Source organism: Falco rusticolus, chromosome 1 (genome assembly GCF_015220075.1).
Source record: "Falco rusticolus isolate bFalRus1 chromosome 1, bFalRus1.pri, whole genome shotgun sequence".
NCBI classification, from domain to species: Eukaryota; Metazoa; Chordata; class Aves; order Falconiformes; family Falconidae; genus Falco; species Falco rusticolus.
Window position 1 is genome coordinate 69,691,968 of NC_051187.1, and position 23,468 is coordinate 69,715,435.

Sequence of the window (23,468 nt, forward strand, 5' to 3'; positions counted from 1 at the left end):
CTCTGGAGTGTTGATCTACGCTGTATTTCCATGCGTTGTTACTTTGGGCAGCATCTGCTGTGCACCATTGGAAGTCCTTGCCGCCTTTAAAATCTTCATAATTATTAATTTAGAAAAGCCAGATCTTCCCAGATGTCTGTGCTGCTTCTTGACCGTGTTTCTTCTGGCATTCTGCTGGCCTTGGTCAAAGAAGTTCCTTCAGCACAGATCCTAGCTTGGCCCAGGGGTGGGTTTTACCCCCATTTTCTGCTTTTTGCCTCAGTAGGAACATGTGTTGCCTGTGCACATCCCAGTTTCTCTGGAAACTTGGTGAAACATGGCAGCAGCCACAAAATGGTGAGAGCACTTCAGCAACAGAGCGAGGCAGCAGATGGGATGATGTGTTGGCACACATTTTCCTGACCAGTTTTAATCAAGATTTTAAAATCAGCAAGGGGGAAACCTTCCTTCATCTGTACTCAAGTTATTTTTTGTAGAGAGGAATAGATTACACCTACAATTACAACTGATTGGAAACTTTATACAGAAAGAAGTGATACTCTTTACTAAGCAATTTTACTGTACTCTGTGCACTTTCACCAGTGTAGATCTTCATACCATTTCTCTCTCATTTTTCAAATTACTTCTGCAGCTAAAGCAGCATCAGTATCATAAGTGGAAAAGAAAGCAAGAAGTCTCTCTGGGAAAAAAAATTAGATAAATCGGTTATATTTTACATGTTTTTTCTTTTCTCTTCTAGAAGAAGTACAGAAAAGGATCTGTGGATATTTCAAAGATTAAATGTGTAGAAGTTGTAAAAAGTGATGGTATTATTCCCTGTCAAAATAAATATCCATTTCAGGTATGTTCCTTTTATATAAAATATATAAATTACAGTGTTCTTCTTGAGGGTGCCAAGCCATCTGGATGTAACTTGCTTGAAATTACTTTTGCTTCTAAATACTCAGCCCCTTCTTCGGCTCTCTGGGGCTGTGTGGGAGGTGGTTCAGGATCAGTGATTAAAACCCATCCCCAGCAAGCTCTGCTTCCCTGCAGTCCCTTCTTGGGAAGTTGTGCCTCATACACTTGGTCTTTTTGTTTACCCCACTCTCTCTGCTTGGGTTTTGACTGGAAAGTGCTTTGTCCCCTGTTCTTCCCCCGGAATGGGTTAGCTGGCAGCCCATTTTCCCCTGTCTTCATTCTTTCACATTAAAATGAATTACCATTAAATTATATAGGAATAAGAAAATAGAGATAAAACTTGCATTTTATTCCATTGTGAGCTGAATGGAAATAAACACAGAAAACCAAGTGCTTAAAGGGGAAAAAGAAAAATATGGGGATTCAGATCCTGTGCCTGCTTACAATAGAGGGAATGGCTGGAGTGAGGGTGAATTCCACTGCTGGAGGGGGGACTGACCGCTTTCTCCCAGGGCAATACTTGTTTTGTGCCAATGCAAGTGCTGAAGAAAAGGAAGGCAAGAATCACCCCACAGCAGTACAGAATCACAAGGAGTTCTGAAATGGCCAGGAACAGAGGATGTCTGATTATGGAATAATGTTAGCAATTAGATTTAACTGTTTTTAGAAAATACAGTGAAGAATGAGCAAATGAAGCAAAAATTTTAAGGAATGCTCTCGAGATAATATACTGTTATAAAATTCTTCTTTATTCTCATTAAAGCATCATATACAAAGAGTAAACGCTAATAACCTTTTCCCAGTTTCTACACTTTGTGCCCGAGTACACTAATGCAACAGTCATTTGTCTTGTTCTGTTTCCTGAGGAATAAATAAATGAATACTACCAGGTGAATGTATTTTGATTATTTCTTTTCCCTCCTCCAGGTTGTATATGATGCTAATACTCTTTATATTTTTGCACCAAGCGCACAAAGCCGGGATCAGTGGGTGAGGAATCTGAAAGAAGGTAATGGAAACTGCTCATACTTAAAATCTGACATACGTAGATACCTTCAGTTGAGCTGTCTGGCTGGGTTGGAGTTAACTTGGCACTTGGTTTTGGATTTGTGGCCAAAACAGTGTTTTAGCTGCTGTTGAGCAGTGCTTGCACAGTGTGGAGGCTTTGCCTTTTTCTCCCTCTGCTGCTGCAGCGAGTAGGCTTGGGGTGGGCAAGAGGCTGGGAGGTGACACAGCCAGGACACCAGATCTGGACTGACCAGAGGGATATTCCAGGCCATATAATGTTGTGCTCAGCAATAGAAGCTGGGGTAGGGGAAGATGGGGGTTGGGTTTTTCGGGTTTCACATTGGCCGTTGCTCAGAGACTGGCTGGACATTGGTCTGTGTGCGGGAGATGGTGAGCCATTGCCTTTACATAACTTCTGACTTTTTCTTACTTTTGGTTGTTAAATGGTCTTTATCTCAAGCCACAGATTTTTTCCTTTTGGCCTTTCTGTTCTCTCCCCGATCCCGCTGGGTGCGGGGAGTAGGCAAGTGGCTGTGTGGGTGCTTAGCTGCTCACCGATGTCAAGCCACAGCAAGCTAGAAAAATAAAATGTTTCTGTTGCATATATCCACTGATTTTTATTTTTTTATTGGGCTAGCTCATCGTTTGCATACACAATGTGATAACAGGTACTGAGACTATCAAACACTCAGAATGATTTTATTTGATTTGGGAAGTCCAGCTGCAATTAGAATCTGACCGTATGCTTTTGCACGTGTAAATCATTAAAAAGCTTATCCAAGCTAGTTAATGGCATCACTGAAAAGTTTTGTTTGAGTGTAGCTAGGCAACATTGGGGGCCTTAAATGGATGTAAAACAACAGGAGGCATCTCCACTGAGATGCAGTCTGATTAATGCTATCATGATGAGTAAAGAGGTTTGTGGTTGCTGGGTTTTTTTTTTTTTCTTTTCTCCCTGTCCCCCGTCCCCCACCAAAAAAAAACCCACCAAAAAAAAAGCAGCCTTTTAATGCTTTCTGCCACCATCAAATGCTCACATTAGTTGCATATGCTCTGTAAAGTAATAAGAAATAATTTCTGAGGTGGGGACCACAAGGCAAGGAATAACCTCTGAAACTCAGCAAGCCCACGGGATGGGAGTGAGGAGCCTTTCGGACCAAACACAGGCACTGTGCCGTGGAATAGCCATAGATGTCAGCTATCTTTCTCTGCAGAATGCTATTTGTTGAGGAGATTGAGTCACTTGCAGCAGTAATAATAAAAGGGGCAGATAGATCCCCCAGGGCCATCACAGCTGTGTGACTGATTTGCACAGTCAGGGGTGCAGGTGGGTACCTGGGTCTCGGTTGGTGTATGCATCAAGCGCCGGGTGGGGTGGCTGGTTTGGGCAGGGAGTATAGCACTCTCTTCTGGAATAAAGTCATGTGTGAGCCTAAAAACATCCTCTACTATCATTGCATCACCTCCCTGTAAATGTGCAAGAAAGTCCTTGAGAGAAGCAATGCTAAAGTAAGGGCAAGTGAAGATTATGCCTCATGTCAAAGATACTGTAATGTTTGTTTAAAATGGCCCTCTTGCAGGTATCTTCTTTCGTATCTTTCAGTATATGCTTGTGTATATTCAATATGTAGTCAATATATTCTTCTTGTAGGAATAAAAACCAACAGCAATATAATGGTGAAATATCATCCTAAATTCTGGACAGAGGGAATTTATCAGTGCTGCAGACAGACAGAAAAATTAGCACCTGGCTGTGAAAAATACAATCTTTTTGAAAACAGTAAGTGCATATGTCTTTCATTTGAAGTTGTTTTGGTGTATTTTTCTGCTTGTTTTAAGTCATCCTGCCATCAGACCTGAATGCCCTAGGTATTGGGCAAATTTATAGAGCAGAGTGAAGCATTTATACTGTGCCTAAAGTAAATCAAAATGTTTGTTTCTTTTCCAAATATTTTGTTAAAAATATAAAAGCCAGTAAATGTCCTTGCAAAAGAACATTTAGGAAAAGCTGAAAAGAATCATTGAGGTTGCTGAATTTCACTTGGTTTGTTTTTGCCATCTGAAACTTATTTGACCAAGTGTTTACCTCAGACTGAGGATAAAACCTGATGGTGAAAAAGATTCAGCTAGAAATACCTGTTAGCTCTTCAGTTTTAATTACTAACTTCTACATACCTGTGTAAAAAAATAATAGCTGTGTTGCATTCAGTTTTATTATACCAATGTAAAAGTATGCAGGAAGGCTTAATGTATTTTTACAGACGCAGGTCTGAATTTTCACAGAGGTTTGTAAAGGTCCGTACGCTGAGCCTGGATGAATCCTGACTTCTGTAGGCATGTGCATCTTCCAGCAGCCAGACTGCAGGTTCTGTTTGTTCAGCAATCTGCTGTAGCATACAAAGGTGTGCCAGTGTGACCCCTCACTGCATGATTGTCCTACATAAGGATACAGTCATTGATTTTAGGAAAATTTCGTAGCCGGAAAAGAAAATGAGTCATTGTTTACCTCCCAGTGAAATCAGTGGTGCCCAGCTCATGTCCTGTGTCAGCACCTTAAATGGCAGTGGAGGGGACCCGTGGACTTGGTTGCATTAAAAAAACTTGAAGAATAAACAGTGGCTTGTGGCCAGCCGTATCCGGCAAGATGTAAAATTTGATATATAGCTCAACCTTTTAAGTGCGAGGGGGAAAAACAGCACAGGAGAAAAATATTTTTCAATCTGAGAGAAATAATAAAAAATGCATACAACTTTTATGCCTGATTTAGTGAAGCAAGGGTCAGGGGGAGTATTACTTTTTTAGAAAAGCAGATGTTAATAGGAACAGACCTTTAAATTATCATGGTGACAAGAACACTGCTTCCTTTTCGTATACCTTTTTTTAACGCTATCCCTTTTATATTTCTCATATATTTCTGCATCTGAGGACTGGTTCAGGGATCTCTGTGTGGCATGCTCTGATGTGGCACAGACATTGCCAAATCTGTGGTGAAAATAGCTTGCTGGTTGATTTAGGATGTTTTTGCAAGAATATTTAATCAACGTTCTCCTAATGCTTAATTAGAGCTGTCTTTGCTTTCTGACTTAGTAAGCTATCCTGAAGGCTAGTTAAGATGTTAAAATCTTATGTGAAATTTAAACCTTTTATTTAGTTTTTAGATTTGTAGCCAAATAGACACAGATCCTTTCCTGTGCTTTATTTGTAGGTGTAACGAGATTGCCTTCTCCAATGCCAGAGAAGAGTATGGTAGGTAGAGTCTTTAAAATACTGAATGGATAATTGCTGCTTTTTGAGATGGTGTTTAAATTTCCTGAGATTCTTTCCGTGTCCTGGAGCAAAGGTCTATTTCTGTGTGCATCAACAGGCACCACGCTCTATCTCAGGATGGAAAAAAATCCCACTGAAATTTAGTTGTACCTATTAGCTGCTGTATTGGTGGTGCTGGTGGGGGAGGTGGTCCAAAAGCAACACCAGCTGGCGTTGCCCTTTAGTGGCAGCTGAGGGGCTGCAGTACGAGCCAGCCCCATGGACAAGCACCCAGGTGATCCCGCTGCTTCCCTGGGCTGCCGCAGCTCAGTCTCAGGACAACCTGAAACTAGCCCAGCTTTTGCCTCTGGGATGCTTGGCTGGTTTGCACGGGTGGGATGATGAGTGGGTGTAATTATGGAGCAGAGTGGGAAGATAATAATGTTGGATCGTTTTCAGCGAAGGCCTCCACCACCTGTTCCTCCAGTTGAAGAAAATGGCAATGAAGAGGAGGAGATAGTGGTAGCAATGTATGACTTTGAGCCTACAGAACATCATGATTTAAGATTAGAGAAAGGTGAAGAATATACGGTGATCGAGAAGAACGACATTCACTGGTGGAAGGCAAGAGACAAATATGGGTAAACACAAGTTCCCTATTTTTCGTTACAAAGTTCATAAGGCTGTTTCTATGTTTTAGCAGTTTATATTGACGAGTGTCAACAAAAACTTGTACTAGACCTCACTTTGGGCCCCAGCCCTGAGATCTCATCCATATCTTTATTCCCACATAGAAACCAACTTAAAAAAGTGTGGTTCTTAATAGACTGTGGGGCCTGAGTGCAAAGACAGTTGCAGAACTGGAAGCTTTTCCAATTAAGTTTCCTGTCAGGCTTTATGGTTTCCCAATTAGGGCATCAGACAGCCTGTAAAACCTCACTAGACTGGTACAGTACTGCCGCTTCCCTGGGGAACGGCTCATTAGGGAGCAATATGGTTAACACTCAGCTCAGCAGGCTCTGACTTCCAGACTTGAATAATCATCATCTTATTTAATAGCTGGATCATTAGGGGCAATCTCTGAATGAGTTGAGAGTGAGTTGCAATGAGATGCCTTAATGACTGCAACTTTACATTCCCTGGATTTAAATTTTTCCCTGCGGTTTTAAAGGTGAAAGTTTCTGTACTTCAATATTTATCGGGTCCCTGTTGCAATATATTAGGGGTAATTACGAATTATTAGGCTGTGGCAGGCTCCAAATTTATTTCCAGTGACTGACTGGGACCTCTGAGTGCAGAAGTGACAGAGCAGCAGTGTGTTACTCTTCTTTGCACCTTCTGCTGGTTTTCTTGGACACCCTTCTGCCGGTTTTCTTTTTTCCTGCTGCCTGTGTCGCTTCTTTAGGCACTCTAAAAGTTAATGTGAAAATGCTGATGTGGAAAATCAGTTTCTGTATAATCAGCATTACATTAGGTGGGTCAGTAACAGATAAATTATGGTGAGAGACCTCTGGTAATTAGCTGAATGAAACCCTGTCATCCAGGCATGTAATTTTACATTTTTTCACTCAGATTGTGTTCTACGTATTTTTTTAGAAAACAAGGATATATTCCAAGCAACTATGTAACAGGAAAGAAGTCCAACAACCTTGATCAATATGAGTAAGTGAATATTTTAATTAAAATCTGGAAGATCATAAAATTAAACCTGTACTCTTAAGAATGACAATGTATTTTTAAAGTTTTGAAAGCAATTATTTACATATGATAGCAATTACCTCGGAGATGAAACTTAAATATTTGAAATGGGCATATATTTTTTGTTCCTCATTGATTTTGCTGTGATTTATGGTGTAGAGTCAAGTCAGTGAGATGGCCATCAGGCATGTAGTTTTTAGGCTATCACTGTTAAAGCAAAAAAAACCAACCCTCTCAACTCTCTGATAGACAAAGGGAAACTTTAATATTAAAAAAAACCAAACCAGAACACCACACAGCAAAACATTTAGCACACTTATAATGGGTAAATTTCTTTTAAAGTGACATGTCTAGCCAAAGTGTGTGGCTGTAAGGTAGTAGAGTAGAAAACAGTGGAAATCATTCAAGAGTAATCCTGGGGTGCATTAGGAGCATGGCCAGATGATCCTCCCCCTCTGCGCTGCCCTGGTGAGGCTGCACGTGGAGTGCTGTGTCCAGCTCTGGGCTTCCCAGCTCAAGAGAGACAGGGAACTGCTGGAGAGGGGCCAGCGGAGGGTTATGAAGGTGATGAGGGGACTGGAGCATCTCCCTGATGAGGAGAAGCTGAGAGGGCTGGGCCTGTTTAGCCTGGAGAAGAGAAGACTGAGAGGGGATCTTACCGATGCACACAGATATCTCCAGGGCGAGTGTCAGGAGGACAGGGTCAGGCTCTTTTCAGTGGTGCCCAGCGACAGGACAAGGGGCAACGGGCACAAGCTGCAACACAAGAAGTTCCACCTGAAAATGGGGAAGAACTTCTTTATCTTGTTGGTGATGGAGCACTGGCACAGGCTGCCCAGAGAGGGTGTGGAGTCTCCTTCTCTGGCGACATTCAACACCTGCCTGGATGGGATTCTGCCCAACCTGCTGTAGGTGAACCTGCTTTAGCAGGGGGTTGGACTAGATGATCTCGAGGTCCCTTCCAACCTGACCATTCTGTGATTCTGTAAACGTAACAGATCGGAGATCTTAGAAGGCAGCTTTAATTTTCAAGAAAATATATCACTTGGTGCATTTTAAGTCTCAGTGTGTGCATATAACTTATCAGGTACAAAAGTATAGCTTTTTTTTTTTTTTTAAGAACAGTGCTTTTACCAGTTGTTGTTTAATTATGGGGTACTGTTTATGAACATTAGGATAAAAATTAACATTGTAGTCTCCAAGCCTGTTGTTGTTGATATTTAAATTTCACTACAGCGTAAACTGTTGTGCCGGAGAAATTAAGAAATATTTCATTACTTTTATATAAAAAGGAGCTGTAGGGAAATAATAAAACCAGTTTACAAAACCACATTAATAGTTCCAAAACTCTAAGCTCAGCTACGTATGTCTCCTACTGCTGTGTTTTGACAGAAGGTAGAATTTCATCTGGGATTTTGCCCTGAGCTTCACTAGAGGGAATTGCTTGTTCTTTGTTGTTTTCTCATCTGAGAGGTTCTTGCTAGAAGCCCTGCCCTGCTCTGGGCTGTGCTGTGGGGCTGCGAAAGGGAAGGAAGGAACTGGGCTGCCTTATCTGGCCCAGCCACTTTGTGCCTTACCACCTTGGGGCTGTAATTCTGAGTCACCACGCAGTCCAGGGAGCATTACTTCAGGTCGCCGACCAACTGCAAGGAACCACTATCTCCTGAACAGCAGAACTTGATTAGAGGCTGCTGTGCCACTTCCCTGCTTGGTTGCTGCCATGACAGCATAGCTCAAAACAATTGCACCACACCATTTGTGAGCTGCATGATTTTCCTTTTTATATTATTTGCTGCAACTGGCTGAAAAGTCGGAGCTTCTATGGCTACTTTAACCTGCCTGTGCAACACAGAGCTCACGGATGTGCAACCGTGACATTAATTAACTTTTGATCTCCTCTTTGATAGGTGGGTCCTCCCTGGAAAACCGCAACTGTGGAGTTATTGAATGAAATAGCAGTCTAGCAGCTAGCTCTGCTGGTGGCTTGACCAGCATGTGGGCAGCTGCTTCCCTGGGGCTGTCAGCCTGCACTCAGGTTGCCCTTCAGAGCAACTGCTGCCATCAACCTGCCTGTGTTTGAGAAGTGGTTTTGCAAAAAAAGGATAAAAGATAGTTCAGTTACCTGAGCTTTATTGGCTTCTGTGAGGTCTCACTGGGTTTGTTTCAGGGCATTTTTATGGGATAACTGCACAATATAAGAGACTGGTTTTTGCACGTTAACAAAGTTTCAGTTCTTGACCTTCACTTATCGTAACATTATGGAATCTATGGCTTTGTAATACTTTGCTTCAAGCATTTTAGGTAAATCGTGCACCTTGGAGAAGTTTCAGTTACTGATGTTGTGTTGCAGGTGGTACAGCAGAAACCTGAACAGAAGCAAGGCAGAGCAGCTCCTCAGAAACGAGGTGAGAAGAGCAGCCTTATTAACAGTATTAACTGTGGAATTCATGTAAAGTAGCTTGTTTTGTTAAACAGAGGCTTGTTTTGGCATGTGTATATAACACGACGAGTAGAAGAGACATGCAGCTTAAACCAGCTTGTACAAAAACTGTCAATGTGCTTGCATTTTAGGATAAAGAAGGTGGTTTTGTGGTGAGAGACTCCAGTCAGCCTGGCCTGTATACAGTTTCCCTTTATACAAAATTTGGAGGGTGAGTTTCTGTGGCTGCTCTGCATACCTTGTCTTGCCTGGATGCATTTGTGTCTGTATCCAAATCCATGGGCGTGGGGGAAAGCACAGAAGAGAGCTCAGTAAAGAAACAGGGGCTGCTGTGATAGAAAAGATGGATGACTAAAATGAGCTTCTTGGCTCCATGGTTAGGTCATGTTTGGTTTAATCCAGTGTAGACCTGAACCTCTGCCCAAAGAAGGAGGTCTTGCTCTCCCACCCTGTTTGGTCTCTTCTCTCCTGCCAGCCAAAGTGTTTGTATGGGCATGTGAGCTCACTGGGCTGAAAATTAACCTTTTACAGGTTGATCTTCAACTTGGTCTGGGAACTGAGTTCAAGGCAAGTCACCAGTGCTCTGGGATCTTTGATATTCAAGCTGTTCCTGAAGCCTGTGACACTGGTTTCCTTTTCCTAGTCAATGTGCTCCTCTTAAAAAAATTCACAACAAATGACAGTGTATGATTACTAATTGTTATTATTATTATTTTTCCAGAGAAGGTTCATCAGGAATAAGACACTACCATATAAAAGAAACAGTGACATCACCAAAACAGTACTATCTTGCAGAAAAACATCTCTTTAACTCCATTCCAGAAATAATTGAGTATCATAAACATAATGCAGCAGGTAGATAAATTTGATTTCTTCTTCTGCCACCTAGGGTTGATTTGAAAAGGAGTGTGAGGTGTTTTAGGGTTTTAATGAAAGTTTTTAGGGTTTTATAGATCCTTCTTTTTCAGGGAAGTCATGAGACAACTGTGTTTTCAGATTTTTTCAATATAGGCAACAAATTGAAAGGCTTTATGTAAATATACATAAATATAAAGGCATAAATATGTTACTGTCCCCAGAGTAACGGAAGAATATCTGTGTTGAGTCAGGAAAAATCATTCATTTAGCTATACATAGCCTCTCTATCAGCTGCCTGCAAGCCACAGCAGATGGGTGGGGATGGTATGTCTCCAAAATACTCCCCAGGCGCTAACGTTGTACCTGCTGGTCACCACTGCTTAAAATGATCTAATCTTCCCATATAGGAAACAGATGAGGAGAACAGTAATGTGTTGTTCAGGAAACACTTAAAGATGAGTCTCTGTAAAGGTTAGACACTTCAGATCTATAGCTGATGCTGGTGTCTGCCCACTCTGTGTGTAAGGGATGGGGAAAGTTTAGGAGTCAGGTTCAAGTCACAGATACTAATATAGTTTTGGGTTTTTTTCAAGTCGAATCTGTGCATAAAGTTCCCTCATGAGCTATAGTTTCCAGATGTTTATATTAAACTCTGATGACCCAGCATTTCCTGGTGGTATTCTGGAAAATATGCTGCAAAAACATAACCCTGGTTTTAAACTCATTTTACTACTTGTTTCTAATTGCATTACTCCTTTTGTCATATCAAGTTCCAACAAGATATTTAGGACAATATTCAGCTAGCATGCAGCATTAATTCTGTATATGTAAAATCTCTGCATCAAACTGTTGGGGTTTATATGGGTGAAGTAGAAATAATCAAAATTAATGTTGTGAGTTTTAGATAATCTTTCTGATCTGATTTATGAAAGGGGTCCTCAGCCTTTATTGGTGCCAGCATAACTAAAGCACAGACATGTATGCACATATCTATATCCATGTCTCATTAGTAAAGAAGATGCAACAAGTTAAATGCAGTGAGTGCTCCTGTGTACTTCTCATAGCCGCTTTGAATAGTCAACAAAATGCAATACCAGAAAATAGGATCAAAGCTGTATACGATGTTTATCGTTAATTGGTGTTGAAGTTTGCAGCAAACAAGTGGCTGATTTGCTGCCTGGTGCTATTTCAGATATAAACTGTGTCTCTTGAATTATTTTGAACCTCAGGTCTTGTTACTAGGCTGCGTTACCCAGTGACCCCAAAGAAGACGACAGCACCAACAACGGCAGGCTTCAGCTATGGTAAATTGCATTTTATATTCCTCTACACGTATCTTTCTTAATGATTGTATGTATGTTACCATAGTTTCTAAAAGACTTTGAAGACCTCATTTTGTACTGTGATTTGCTGTACTAACTTAACGTGGGTCCAAGGTTCAAGACCCTTGCACAAAGGATTGGTATGCAAAGGCCTCACAGCTGGTGGTAGGTGTTTGGTGCCCAGAGCAGCAGTGAGGAGAGGCAGAACATGTCACTGGTGCTTTAGCATCTCCCTCCATACTTTTATGGACACCTTGAGCTCTTTCCAGTTAAAGAGCTGTGCCTTTAGCTCCTTCATAAGCCTCCAGACTTGTGACTCAACCTTGGCCCTTTGATCTTTGTGGAGGGGTTACTTTTTTTTTTTTTAATGTATATATAAATTTGGAATAACCTGTTTTAAGCACAGCACATCAAGTGATATGAGCAGCTTCTATGCATTGGCACAATGTTCTGTGACAGCAGCTTGTTGAAATCAACTGATAATATCAGCATGTATTTACTGGCCTCAGAAAAGTTTGTGGTTTGCCTTCTGGTGTTGGTCAGATGCTGCTTAAACGTCTTGTCTACCTAAAAGTTTGTTTGTTTTGTGAGGTATAAAAGTGTTCAGTTTTCAAGTTAATCCTAAGCTGTTTTCTCCCTAAATTTTCTAATTTGCTAGTAATCCAGTTTCCTTTTCCTTGTCCCTTATCACCAGTTTAGCAGGTTCCTTAATACAGGAGTCATGGGCTCTCATTTGTTTTGTTTTATAGAGAAATGGGAAATTAATCCCTCAGAACTGACATTCATGAGAGAACTGGGGAGCGGTCTGTTTGGCGTAGTGCGTCTTGGGAAGTGGAGGGCACAGTATAAAGTGGCCATCAAGGCAATTCGGGAAGGTGCAATGTACGAAGAGGATTTCATTGAAGAAGCTAAAGTAATGATGTGAGTTGTGTGTGTGGTACTTGTATTTCTAGTTCTAGGCCTCTGGTGCAGTATATTGGTTGTAAATAAAACATTTGGGACAGGTGGAGGGTAGAGGAAGTAATAATGACATGATCTCAATCTTTTCAGGAAGCTAACCCATCCTAAATTAGTTCAGCTGTATGGTGTGTGCACACAACAGAGACCTATTTACATCGTGACAGAGTTCATGGAGCATGGCTGCCTTCTCAATTACCTGAGACAAAAACGAGGAGCTTTGAGTAAAGACGTTCTGCTCACTATGTGCCAAGATGTGTGTGAGGGAATGGAGTACCTGGAGAGGAACAGCTTCATCCACAGAGACCTGGTAACATCTCATTAGGCAGTACACGCCTCTGAAATTTTTATTTTTGAACTTACTATTCCTTTTTGAAACGGCCTGCTTGTAAATAACTGCTTTTGTTCTTGCAGAAAATATAAGTCGTTGAAGTTGGCTTTTTAGGGTCTAATCAAGTCTCTAAAATGGCTCTATACAGAAAATGAGAGGTTTTTCTCTCCCCACAAAATGGAATAAAATCTCTGAAATTTTTTATAAAGAGTTAACGGCTATTTGCACTGATATACTAGCATATCTCTGTTCTGGTTTGGCAGCACTTTCACCACTCATGAATCCCTCTGATAATTTTTTCTGGTGACTTTTTTACAAAATGGTTCAGTTGTCAAGACAGTACTATCAAGAGCAAATGCACAGGTACCGTATATAATGAGAATACACCACTGAACTTGGTAAATCGGTGAATTTGCTAAGCAATGAGGACAAAGTCCTCATTAGACAGTTGTAATTTGTCTGTGAAAGACTGCAAGTTTTTCATGTAACTCTAACCATGTCTTTTGCAGGCTGCCAGGAACTGCTTGGTGAGTGACTCGGGAGTGGTCAAAGTGTCCGACTTTGGAATGACAAGGTATGGCTGAGGGTGCAAACACATTTGTGGGGATTTGGGAAGATTCACCTGACCCTTGTAGTTAGCCATAAGGCAACACACACCCAGCAAAATTACAGGCAAAAATGATACCTTTTTTGACCTCTCTAGGGAACATCCTTGGGTAATTTTTTTTTCCAGTACCTTTAAAGCTTGTTTTTTCTGTGGCCATGGGTCCATTTCCTTACTCAGTTCCAGAAGATCAAAACTAGGTTTTGTAAGTGTGTCTAATGCATAAGATGAGAGAGAGGCCTGGCTTTGAACTGACTGTGGTCTGACTGGTCTTCCGTTAGCCACTTTCTGTAGCATCTGTCTCGTAGTGATGCAGGAGGCATATTAGAGCTTGTGTCTCAGCAGAGGTCGTGCTGCAGTGGTAATAGTTATGAACTTGTGTTTTGGTAAATAAATGATAGAAAGAGGCTGTTCAGTGAGGTTGGGGTCTTGTTGGGGTGGATGGTTCAGGGCTGCATCTCACTGGCCACAGTGCTGGCAGGTGCTGAGACCTGGAGAGGGGTTAATTTCCTGTGCTTGTTAGCACCACAGATGCTGCAGGGGGTGGGGAACAGTGCTTACAAGGAAGGTGTTAAAGCGCCATGGCTTCACCATGCTCTTCTTAGCTTTGCCACCTTTCTGTGCTACTGAGGTTGCGTGTCCTGTGACATGTGAATTCAGACAGTCTGGTGAGAAAGAGAGCAAGCAATTTATGCATTTGCATCACTTTCTGTCGTAATACAGGCATTTAACTTGCAGGTGGCCTAGAACTGTGTTGTATAGCTAATAATCACAAGAGAAGGCTTCAACATCGTAAGAAAAATGAACTGGATCTTGACTGAAACCTTCGCACTGCCCCAGAGAAGCCATTTGTGTTGTGTGATGCTAACAGAGATGGCCATTAGGTGGCAATACGAGCTCCTAACATTCAAATGCAAATCTAAATTACAGTTTGCAGGCTGGAGGCTGACCGAAAGATATAATTTTTTTGTTGTTGCTTTGTCTTTTTTAAAAGGTATGTCCTTGACGATCAATACACAAGCTCCTCAGGGGCTAAATTTCCTGTGAAATGGTGCCCCCCCGAAGTTTTTAATTATAGCCGATTCAGCAGCAAGTCAGATGTCTGGTCATTCGGTAAGACATTCATCACTGAAAGAAAGCACTGTTTTTACATTTTATCCATAGCAGTTAAGCTCCAGTGATTGGGAAGGATTCAGGCATCTGAGAAGAAGCTCAGAGAAAACATTTGCCGTGGTTTTATGCGTGCATGAAGTTCCAAAGAGACCTTTAGAACTGTTTTTTAATAAGTCATGTTACTAGAATGAGATGTTTTCAGCAATGACAGATGTGAACTCTTTCTAGAATATGGATGGGAAATCCTGAGCTCAAGGCTCAAAATTTTTACATTTTTGTAATGTATTTAAAAAACCATATTTTTAAAATAAGTTATTTGCTTATTTTCTTAATGTTTATTTCCTTTTTTTTTTTTTCCCAGGTGTTTTAATGTGGGAAGTATTTACGGAAGGAAAAATGCCCTTTGAAAAAAGCTCCAACTATGAAGTGGTGACGATGGTTAGCCAAGGACATCGTTTGTATCGGCCCAAACTAGCCTGTAAGCAGGTGTATGAAATGATGATGATGTGCTGGCAGGAGGTATATACTTTTTTATTTTTTGTTTGTCTTTGAATTGGAAAAAAAAAAAAGTCAGTCTAGCAACAGCAGCTAATCTCTATTGCAGCACCTGATTGTATCCAGTGCTCTCAGCTATTCACGTGTTTATTGCTAAGACAAAGATCTCCCCCTGGTTTGCGACTGAACTAGAACTATGATAAGGAAAACCACTGAGTAAATTCCTATGAAATAAATGGACTGTCACATTAAGTACGCAAAGGCATTTAGTAACAAAAGGAAATAATTGCTAACTCTGTGCTGGTTGCAATTATATCTGTGTACAAATAGCACTAGCAAAAAAAATTCAGTCACAACGGCCCAGAGGGGGAGAATCTGATTTTATAGTGCCTCAGTTTATTAATCATTACAGAAACATGCCAGAATTACCAAAAACATTTTTAAAGAAATACTTCATTACCTGGTTATAAATGATGTAGGAAATACAGGTTAACTCGCAGTTGAATCTAAGCACAAATCCCAAGGTTTATGAAGAAAGATAAAAATACACTGTACTATAATCCTTCTAACCAAAAAAGATACTGACTGTACAATTTTAAGAGGTTGAAGGGGCAGCAAACCCAAATTCAATACTTTATCAGTCAGTATAAAACAGGTTTTGTACTGTTAAAGCAAAGAGCCTCTAAGAGGATAGGTGCATTTAATGACATGCCTCTAGTTTTGAGAGAGCAGTCGAGGAAACCTAGAATGAAAAGAGCTACATAATTTATTTCAAGTTACCCTTTGCCACAGGGGTTGCTGAGGAAAAACTGCTCTTTTCCAGTAATAAAGTTGACGTACTGTCTGACACTTGTCTTAGAGGAGAGGGTGCTGGAACAGAAAGCAATTAGTCATCAAACCAACTGGTGGAGATGTAAAACTTACAAACCAGTTGGTTTATGCAGCAAAAAACACATGAAAAACAACAGTGCCCTGGAGGACCACAGAATGACAAGTGTCTGTAGTTCAAAAAAGCTATTCATGGGAGCTGGGAAACTACAGATAATTACATTTTGTTTGTACTTGGTAGCCTGCTTGAAATGGTCATTAAAATGGAATAATACATAACCTGGAAGATAATGGTAATTTATTTGTTAATGTTCTTTGAATATTAATATGTCTTTTTAGGACTTATAGGAATATCAGTGAATTGATTAAAAAATATTGATTTTTATCAGGGGTTAATAACAATAAAATCTAAACAGTCATCACGTGGAAGAGAAAGAATCTTTGCAAATCACAAACGGGACACATGTCAAGATACTGTCAGTCTTTGTCATAAAATATGATTAACTGTAGGTACCTCAGTCCTTGTTTAATAAATCTGTCAGTGACTTGTACAGGCAGGTGAATATCAAGGCTTCAAAATTCAGCAGGTGATACAAATCTAAAGAGGCTGATAAATGGAAGAAAGGTGCAAATTACCCAGACCTTCAGAGGATGCTAAGTTGTGTCAGCAAGGTCACTGAAGAGACTACCTCAGTGTGTTGCCATAATTAAACAAAACAAACAGGATGTTATGACACATAAGGAACTCTATGGAAAATAGAGTAGATGAAGTTGCCTAAGTCTATGACATAGCCTTGCTTTGGAGTCCAAAGAACAACATTGAAGTAAAAGGCTTCGGAGAATGACACTTAAAATTCTTAGGAGCATGAACAACTTGCATAAAGAAGGATTGGAGCAATTCACTGGGGGAGGTGGGGATGGGGAAATAAAATGAGAAAGTGTAGAAAACTACACAAAGTAATGAATGATATGAAGGGTGTAGCCCAGCAACACCTATTTACTCCCTTTTCAAAGTATTAAAAAAAAAAACAAAAAAAAGGGGTGCCACTTTCTGAGCTTAAGTGATACATCCAAAATCCAGACAAGGAAATATTTTTGCATGTCACATGTAATGAAGTGGTAAATTCATTGCCACAGAATTATACCAAGACAAATAATTTATCAAAATCAACCCAAGTCTATTGCTTCCTGATCACAGCTGCACATGCTTTTTATTTTTAGAAACCAGAGGGCCGCCCGACTTTTGAAGACTTGCTTCACGCAATCATTGACATTGCAGAGGGTGAAGATGCTTTCTGAAATAAGACAACAGTAGCACAAGTACAGGAAAGAAGCCACTTTCCAGAGATGTGGCTTCACCATTTCTTTTTAAAACCTTGATCCTGTAAGCTGCTAGATGCCACTAAACAGCGTGGGGAACATGTAACATCTGTTCCACTCCAGCACAAGGAAAGTTTTACGTGATGTTGGGAAATGAGCGCGGTATCTTCAGCAACACTAGAAGTCTCTATATTTTCTCTGAAAAGTCAGTATTGCATAGCTGGCAAGTTGAGCTCTTCATGGAGCAAGGGAGAGAATGCAGCCAAAGCCCAGGACCCTAATTTGCATTTAGTGGATCAGGTTCATGTACATACAGTCCATGATTCTGAGTTTCTCTTTACACAGGCAGTAGTATTAGTAGTGATTTGCATGCTTAAAAATTGAAGGAATCTATAAATGGCTATTTACTGATATTGAAGTATTTCCAGGGATTCTCCAGAAACATTATTTTTCTTGGTCGATGGGTGTTCCATCACACATCAACATCAAGAACGCAAAATGTGCCCCTCAGTTTGCACATAGGAGGTAGCTAACAGCACAATCTTCAGTTTAGTGTAACACTTAAAGCTTTGCTTCAGAGCTGAGCTGTGATGTGCCCCAAGCCATTCTAGGCTGGTTGGTCAACCAGAGACCTCCCATGGTTAGTCTTGACTTTAGCTGTGAAAAGTATGTTCAAGATTCAGTACAACTGGCTATCGGTGTACCATAGTGCCTTGTTTTGGGTTAATTATAAAATAATTTATATGCTGTATGTATTGTAAATATATAAGTTCCATGCATTTATTTATATAAAAATGTGTTTTCCCCTTGAAATTTTCAAGCACAAGTTTATTCTGCCTTCACTTACATATACAACTCAATACATGGAGTTGTAAATGAAAGAAAATAAACTCGCAAGTGTGTGCAAGGAGGGCTACTCTTTCCATCTGTGTGTACAGTGATCTAACCTTTCTGTTCTTAACAGAAATGTCATACTACATGCATATGTAAATAAACTGAATGTTAACTATTGTTTGGAACTAATGTGTTGTCAATAATTTACTGTCAGTGCATCATAAGCTAAACTAATTGTTCCTGTGAATGTGGTGCTGGTGTAATCTCTGTGTATGTACACGTATATATCTGTGTGTATACACACTCTCTACTAAGTATAGTATGAATGTATATTTAAATTAATTCCACCATGATGAAATGTTCAGTGCTGAAATGCTTGAACTCTCTTTAGAAATTACGTGCCCTGTCCCCTCTGCTAGAGGCTAACGTCTCCACAGCCTTGCTGAAGCCTATTTCAATCAATGTAACTTTGTACTGGTGGATATGAGGAGTATTTGCACCTCAGTTTTGCTGAGCCACCTCGTGAGTAACTCTATTGCGTATTTTTTTTCTTTTGTTACTTGTGCTCTTGTGCCATGCGTAATAGAAAATGGATTGCACAAAAAGCTTTTAATTTTTTTTTTCCCAAGTAGGCAGAGAGGAGTATGGTGAAGTTTATTTCCAATCAGATTATTAGAGGTAACTATAGTTAGCTGAATACATTCCATTATTGTTGCATTTGAGTATTTCTGTAATCAATTTTGGAGATGCTTAGATCCCCACACTGCTTTGCCTAAACCTTTCCATTCAGAAGGAGGAAGCTTCTTTCTTAGAAGAAGCAATTTTTTATTTATTTTTTTTTTCCCCGTGCTATTCGGTCAAAAAGTTACAGGCTGTCAGAGAAGGTTTAAATGGCTAATTCCTTTTTCTAAATGACAAAGTCTCAGAGGATTATTGCAGCTATGCAAACCAGCCTCTCAAAGTGTTAAGTTCAAACCATTACTACTACCAAACCACATACCAGTTTAACAATACCATGCATTGTTAAAGGGGGAAAAACTAGGTCGTTCTGCCTGTAGTAGGAAAAGGAATGTGGAAGATCTAAGGTGAGACAAGCTCGTCTTTTCTTCTCTAACTGCTCCTTTGCACCCCAGTTCCTCAATGGAGACTCTGCAAAGTATGGCATTGCCAACACTTTCAATAAAAAACGTGAGGAATTCCACACTAATAAGTAAGTAATGTTTCACTTAAAACACAAATGAAGCATAGGAAAATCATGAGACTAATAGTTTCCAATGAACCTTAAGCCTGTTCCTTTACAATATGTATTTATTGTTAATCTGCATGATAAAACATGCCCTAACTCTGTGGGCTTTGGCAGTATTTTCCTCAGTGGGGTGCATGCTTTGAATCCAACCCCATCACCTGCCTCTTCCCGGTACCTGAGGATAATTTCTGTGTACCTGCCGTTAGGTTTGATACTTACTTAGGATGTCAGGAACTGAGGCACCTAGTTTCTAGAGGAATGTATTTTTTTAGTTGAATGTAGTCTCAGATGGTTAATTTTGGAAAGGACCAGAACACCTCTGGAGGCAGCTGTCTTGCTGACTCTCCTGATGTCTTCAAAGGCAGGCTGAAATGCTGCACTGTCCATTCTCCTGGATGAGCTCACTCATCCTTAAGCAATTTCAGTCCTTCCTCCCCTTCTTGTTATAACCAAATGTTTTTCAGATGTTGGGCTCAAAAAATTATTTGAACAGTACCAAACACTGTGATTTACATCTGATGTATTTTTTTCCTTTTTTTTAAAGAAATACTTAGCCCTACAGAGTAGCTTGATTATATTTTTTTCTTGTAAAATGTGTTTGATACTAGAAAGCAGACACCTGTTTCACTTTTTTTTTTTTTTTTAACAGAAGTGAGATTAGTAGTCTGTTTGGAGCTTTTTTTTTTAAGGTAAGTGGGCGGGGTCAAGCAATATTTGTGGTTTACCATATTTTGTATCCGAGCAAAGAGCTCAGTTAGGGCTGTTTTACTGGCACAATTGATGAAGAGAGGTTTGCATTTTCATTTGAATACAAGTGGACAACCAGACATGATTCTTTCTACCTGTAAGTAAACTGGGCTGCGTATTTTGATCTTGCAATTTTGTTTTGTGCAGCAGCAGTGTACTTGGCAAATGAGCTATTTAAATACTGCCATAAAAAGACCAGCCAGCGTTCTCTTGCGCTGCTCAGGTGATCTTTGTTCAGACTGCTTGTCTTGGCTTGGAAAATTACTGCACGAGCATGAATCCACTGTATGATGGATTGAGCAAAGCGACTATTTCTACATGCAGATAGGGATATATTCCCTCGTTCTTAAAAGCATGTGCAGCATAGACGTGAATACAGTTTGGTAGAACTAGAGCTGTCTTCCCTCCAGAGCAGAATCAACTCACAGGAAAGCCTTAGCCTGCACATAGGAAAAGCTGAAAGCGTGTCTTTTACAGTGTTTTTAGAAGCAAACTGTACTGTGGCACTCTACTAGGTTATTGATTTTATTTTTTTTTTCTAGTAGTGTTCAAAACTGACAGATCAGGAGGCATGCCATGTGTTACAATAAAGATCTGGGTTTTATGGGTGAAGCGGGATTTGTAGTGTTGGACACAGTCGACCTGCTGCCCCACTGCAGGAGCAAGAACTTCTGGCAAAACACATTAGAAGGGTGCAAGCCTTAGACATGGACTACAGTGCTTTCAAAATCAGTAGCGCTTTGAGAAACAGTGAATTAGAAAGAGAAACTCAAGCCAAGAAACCTATAAAATAATAAAATTATAAAATGCAAATTATAAAAATTAATCTCTTTTAACTTGTTGCTTTTGTCTTTGATACCACTTCCCCAAGGCTGCAAATTAGAGTGAGTTACAGCTGAAGGTAGGAGTAAGATTGCCTACGTAAAGGTGTGTGAATTGGCCACTTACACAGATAATGTTACCAACCCAAAGCATACTGCTGGGTGTTGTGGGGACTCTGTCAGGCCAGTTATTGGCAGCAATAGACCATCTCAAAGGACCTGTGTTTTCACTATTGCCTTCTCTGTTTTCCTGGGACTGTCTTTCAGCTTCTCAAGCAAACAGCTGTTCCTGACAGCTGACCGATCTTTTTCTTCTTCCTCTAGCATTCCGTCTGCTTCCTTGTGCACAGATACGTTTGTTTTGAGGCCTTTAAGTTGGTTATCAAGATGTCAGCTACAAGTTTTTAAGCTGAGTATTTGTCAGGCTAGCTTCAACACTAGTTTCCTAGTATTTCCACTTCATCCACATGCTTCTCTTGCCATGATATCTTGTTTCAAAACTGTGCATGCTGAAAGGTCTGATTTTGGCCATCATAACCCAACAGGCTATCGCAGCTCTGTGCTAGTGTTGGGATTCGTATTTGTTAATGTGTTGCCAGTGAGATAATATAACACTGGTTTAGAATCAAGTGTCTTCCTCCTAGTGTAGTCATTTCCAGAAAGAAAAAGACACGAGCAGTGAAATGGGCTACATTTTTTGTTCCTGTGTAAAATCATTCATAGAATTGGCTGAACTTTGTCTGACGTTGCAAGCTTTCATCAGAAATCGGAGAAATTAATTTCTCCACACGGTTGAAGAAGGAAGATGTCACAAATTCTAGATTCAGCAGCTCCAATACTCATCTTGTTTGATTTAAACCTGTATTTTAAGCTACCGACCTAAATTTCTTCATGAGGACTTCCCTGAGGATCAAAGCTGAATGTGTTTTGGTAGCTTATGTTTTGGTAGAACTCAGGGAGATGTGGGCTGAAAGGTCTAGTGGGGCTGTGGGTGCTGGGAAAACCTTCCTTCCTGTGAATTTAAAAGAAGGAAGATTTGACCACTTTTTCTGGAATTTTGGGGAAAATTTTTGGTTAGGTAGGAAACAGAAAAGTGGGAACTGAAAATAATGATAGGCCCTTAAGTACTTTATTTTAACAGACTTCAAAAATAATTTACTGTTAAAAATGATGGAATATTTTTTTCTGTTAGCCTATATTTCTTCCCTGTGTCCTGTCCAAGAGGTCAATCATTCATAATATGGTAAATCTAATTAGTGTCTCTGTTCTCTTCAAAATATGGAATCCAAAATGTGAATGTGATCTCCTTGCTGAAGCACAGCTCTCACTAATACAATCACTGAATAATTTTTAATTTATGAACTCTTAAATGTGGTTACTCGAGTTAGGGACCAGGAGTACAAGGTGTGATAATACATATGTGGCACTAACACCCTTTGACAAATCCAGTGTTTTGCTTAAAAAAAGGTCCTTGGTCCAAAATTGAAGGAAATCAGTATAGTTCCATTGATTTCAGTTATTTGAGTTAGGGCATAGCAGAAAGGAAAATCAAGAAATATTCTAAGAGATGAGTAAATTCTAAGAATTTTTTCCAATTTATTTGTATTTTAAAACATAGCACTTTTTTTTTATTAAAATGCAGGGATTTAAAAATTATTATTTCTTAGTTTGTCTGATGGCTGTTGAATCAAAGAAAAAAAGAAAGGAAGGAAGAGCCCGAGCCGGAGGAGGGTGTGTGTAGCTGCAAGAAGCTTTGGGCAGGAAGCACGGGCTTCCTGTGGTACCGCATTGCTGTGGCACCTGGGGGCTGCCCTCCGCGTAAACATCTTCCTTGACTGCCAGCAGGAGGTCAAGATGTGAGCTGGTTTAATCAAATTATTAATTCAGTGTATCGAAGCTTTTGCCATTTGCAGTGTTGGCCAAGTCTTTCTAAAACAGCATTGCAGAGCAGCTTTGGACTTTTCTGTAGTGAGTTATGGACTCAAGAAATGTGATTTTAATCAAGGGGAGAAAAAGTGCAGTGCAAGAAGCTTACCACTGACTAGGGAGGATGTAAAAAGCATAGATCAATACTTAAGTCTTTGCTTGAGATGCCGAAATTCCAGTCCATTAGATCAGAACTTCCTCGCTTAAGTCAATGCAACCAAAGCAGGACTTAGCTCTGCAGAATGGAAGGGCTTTCTCTATGTTCCTTGATAAAGTTTCCTGGCAGACTTGGCAGATTTCTGAACAGAGATTAACCATTTGCACTGTATTCATTTACGTTTGTATTAATTCCTACTGAGTTCATTCAGCAAGTGCTCTCTAGGAGTCATGCATGGACAAAAGGATTTCAGAAGTGGTGAGGTTGCCGATGTAAACAGATGTGTGAAGACAAGTTCGTTTTCAAAGAGCTGGAAATGCTCTTCTTTAGGATGTTAAATATCTGCTTGACGGATAGGCCGTGGCTTGACACCTAAAATACTCCAACCAGGAGAATGAGGAGACACAAACTTTGCAGAACTGTGCAATGTTTGTGCTGCTCCTCTGGAGCCAGCAGTTCAGTTCAGCGTGGACTGATCTGACCCATGGCCTCAGTCTGATCTGAGCCTTAACTTGCTGCCTGCAGAGCTTGGTCATATTTTGTGATCTTAACAGGTTAGACACTCTACCCTTGGAAAAATAGCTCACCAAATGAAGCACGTGTCCCAGAAAGCATCA

General features: G+C 40.3%; 1 protein-coding gene across 3 annotated transcripts in view; it reads left to right on the top strand.

Moving 5' to 3' along the window:
• Positions 1–18,139, top strand: part of TEC (tec protein tyrosine kinase) — a 52,987-nt gene extending 34,848 nt beyond the window's left edge. For all 3 annotated transcript variants that reach the window (XM_037383657.1, XM_037383666.1, XM_037383649.1), the window contains 16 exons: positions 740–841; positions 1,828–1,909; positions 3,560–3,688; positions 5,114–5,154; positions 5,614–5,795; positions 6,751–6,816; positions 9,203–9,257; positions 9,424–9,503; positions 10,014–10,147; positions 11,380–11,454; positions 12,222–12,393; positions 12,523–12,739; positions 13,270–13,334; positions 14,359–14,477; positions 14,839–14,996; positions 17,022–18,139. In XM_037383657.1, the coding sequence (XP_037239554.1) occupies positions 740–841; positions 1,828–1,909; positions 3,560–3,688; positions 5,114–5,154; positions 5,614–5,795; positions 6,751–6,816; positions 9,203–9,257; positions 9,424–9,503; positions 10,014–10,147; positions 11,380–11,454; positions 12,222–12,393; positions 12,523–12,739; positions 13,270–13,334; positions 14,359–14,477; positions 14,839–14,996; positions 17,022–17,099 (1,755 nt within the window). In that variant the 3' untranslated portion in view covers positions 17,100–18,139. The remainder of the gene's footprint in view (positions 1–739; positions 842–1,827; positions 1,910–3,559; positions 3,689–5,113; positions 5,155–5,613; positions 5,796–6,750; positions 6,817–9,202; positions 9,258–9,423; positions 9,504–10,013; positions 10,148–11,379; positions 11,455–12,221; positions 12,394–12,522; positions 12,740–13,269; positions 13,335–14,358; positions 14,478–14,838; positions 14,997–17,021) is intronic.
• The last annotated feature ends 5,329 nt before the right edge of the window (positions 18,140–23,468 follow it).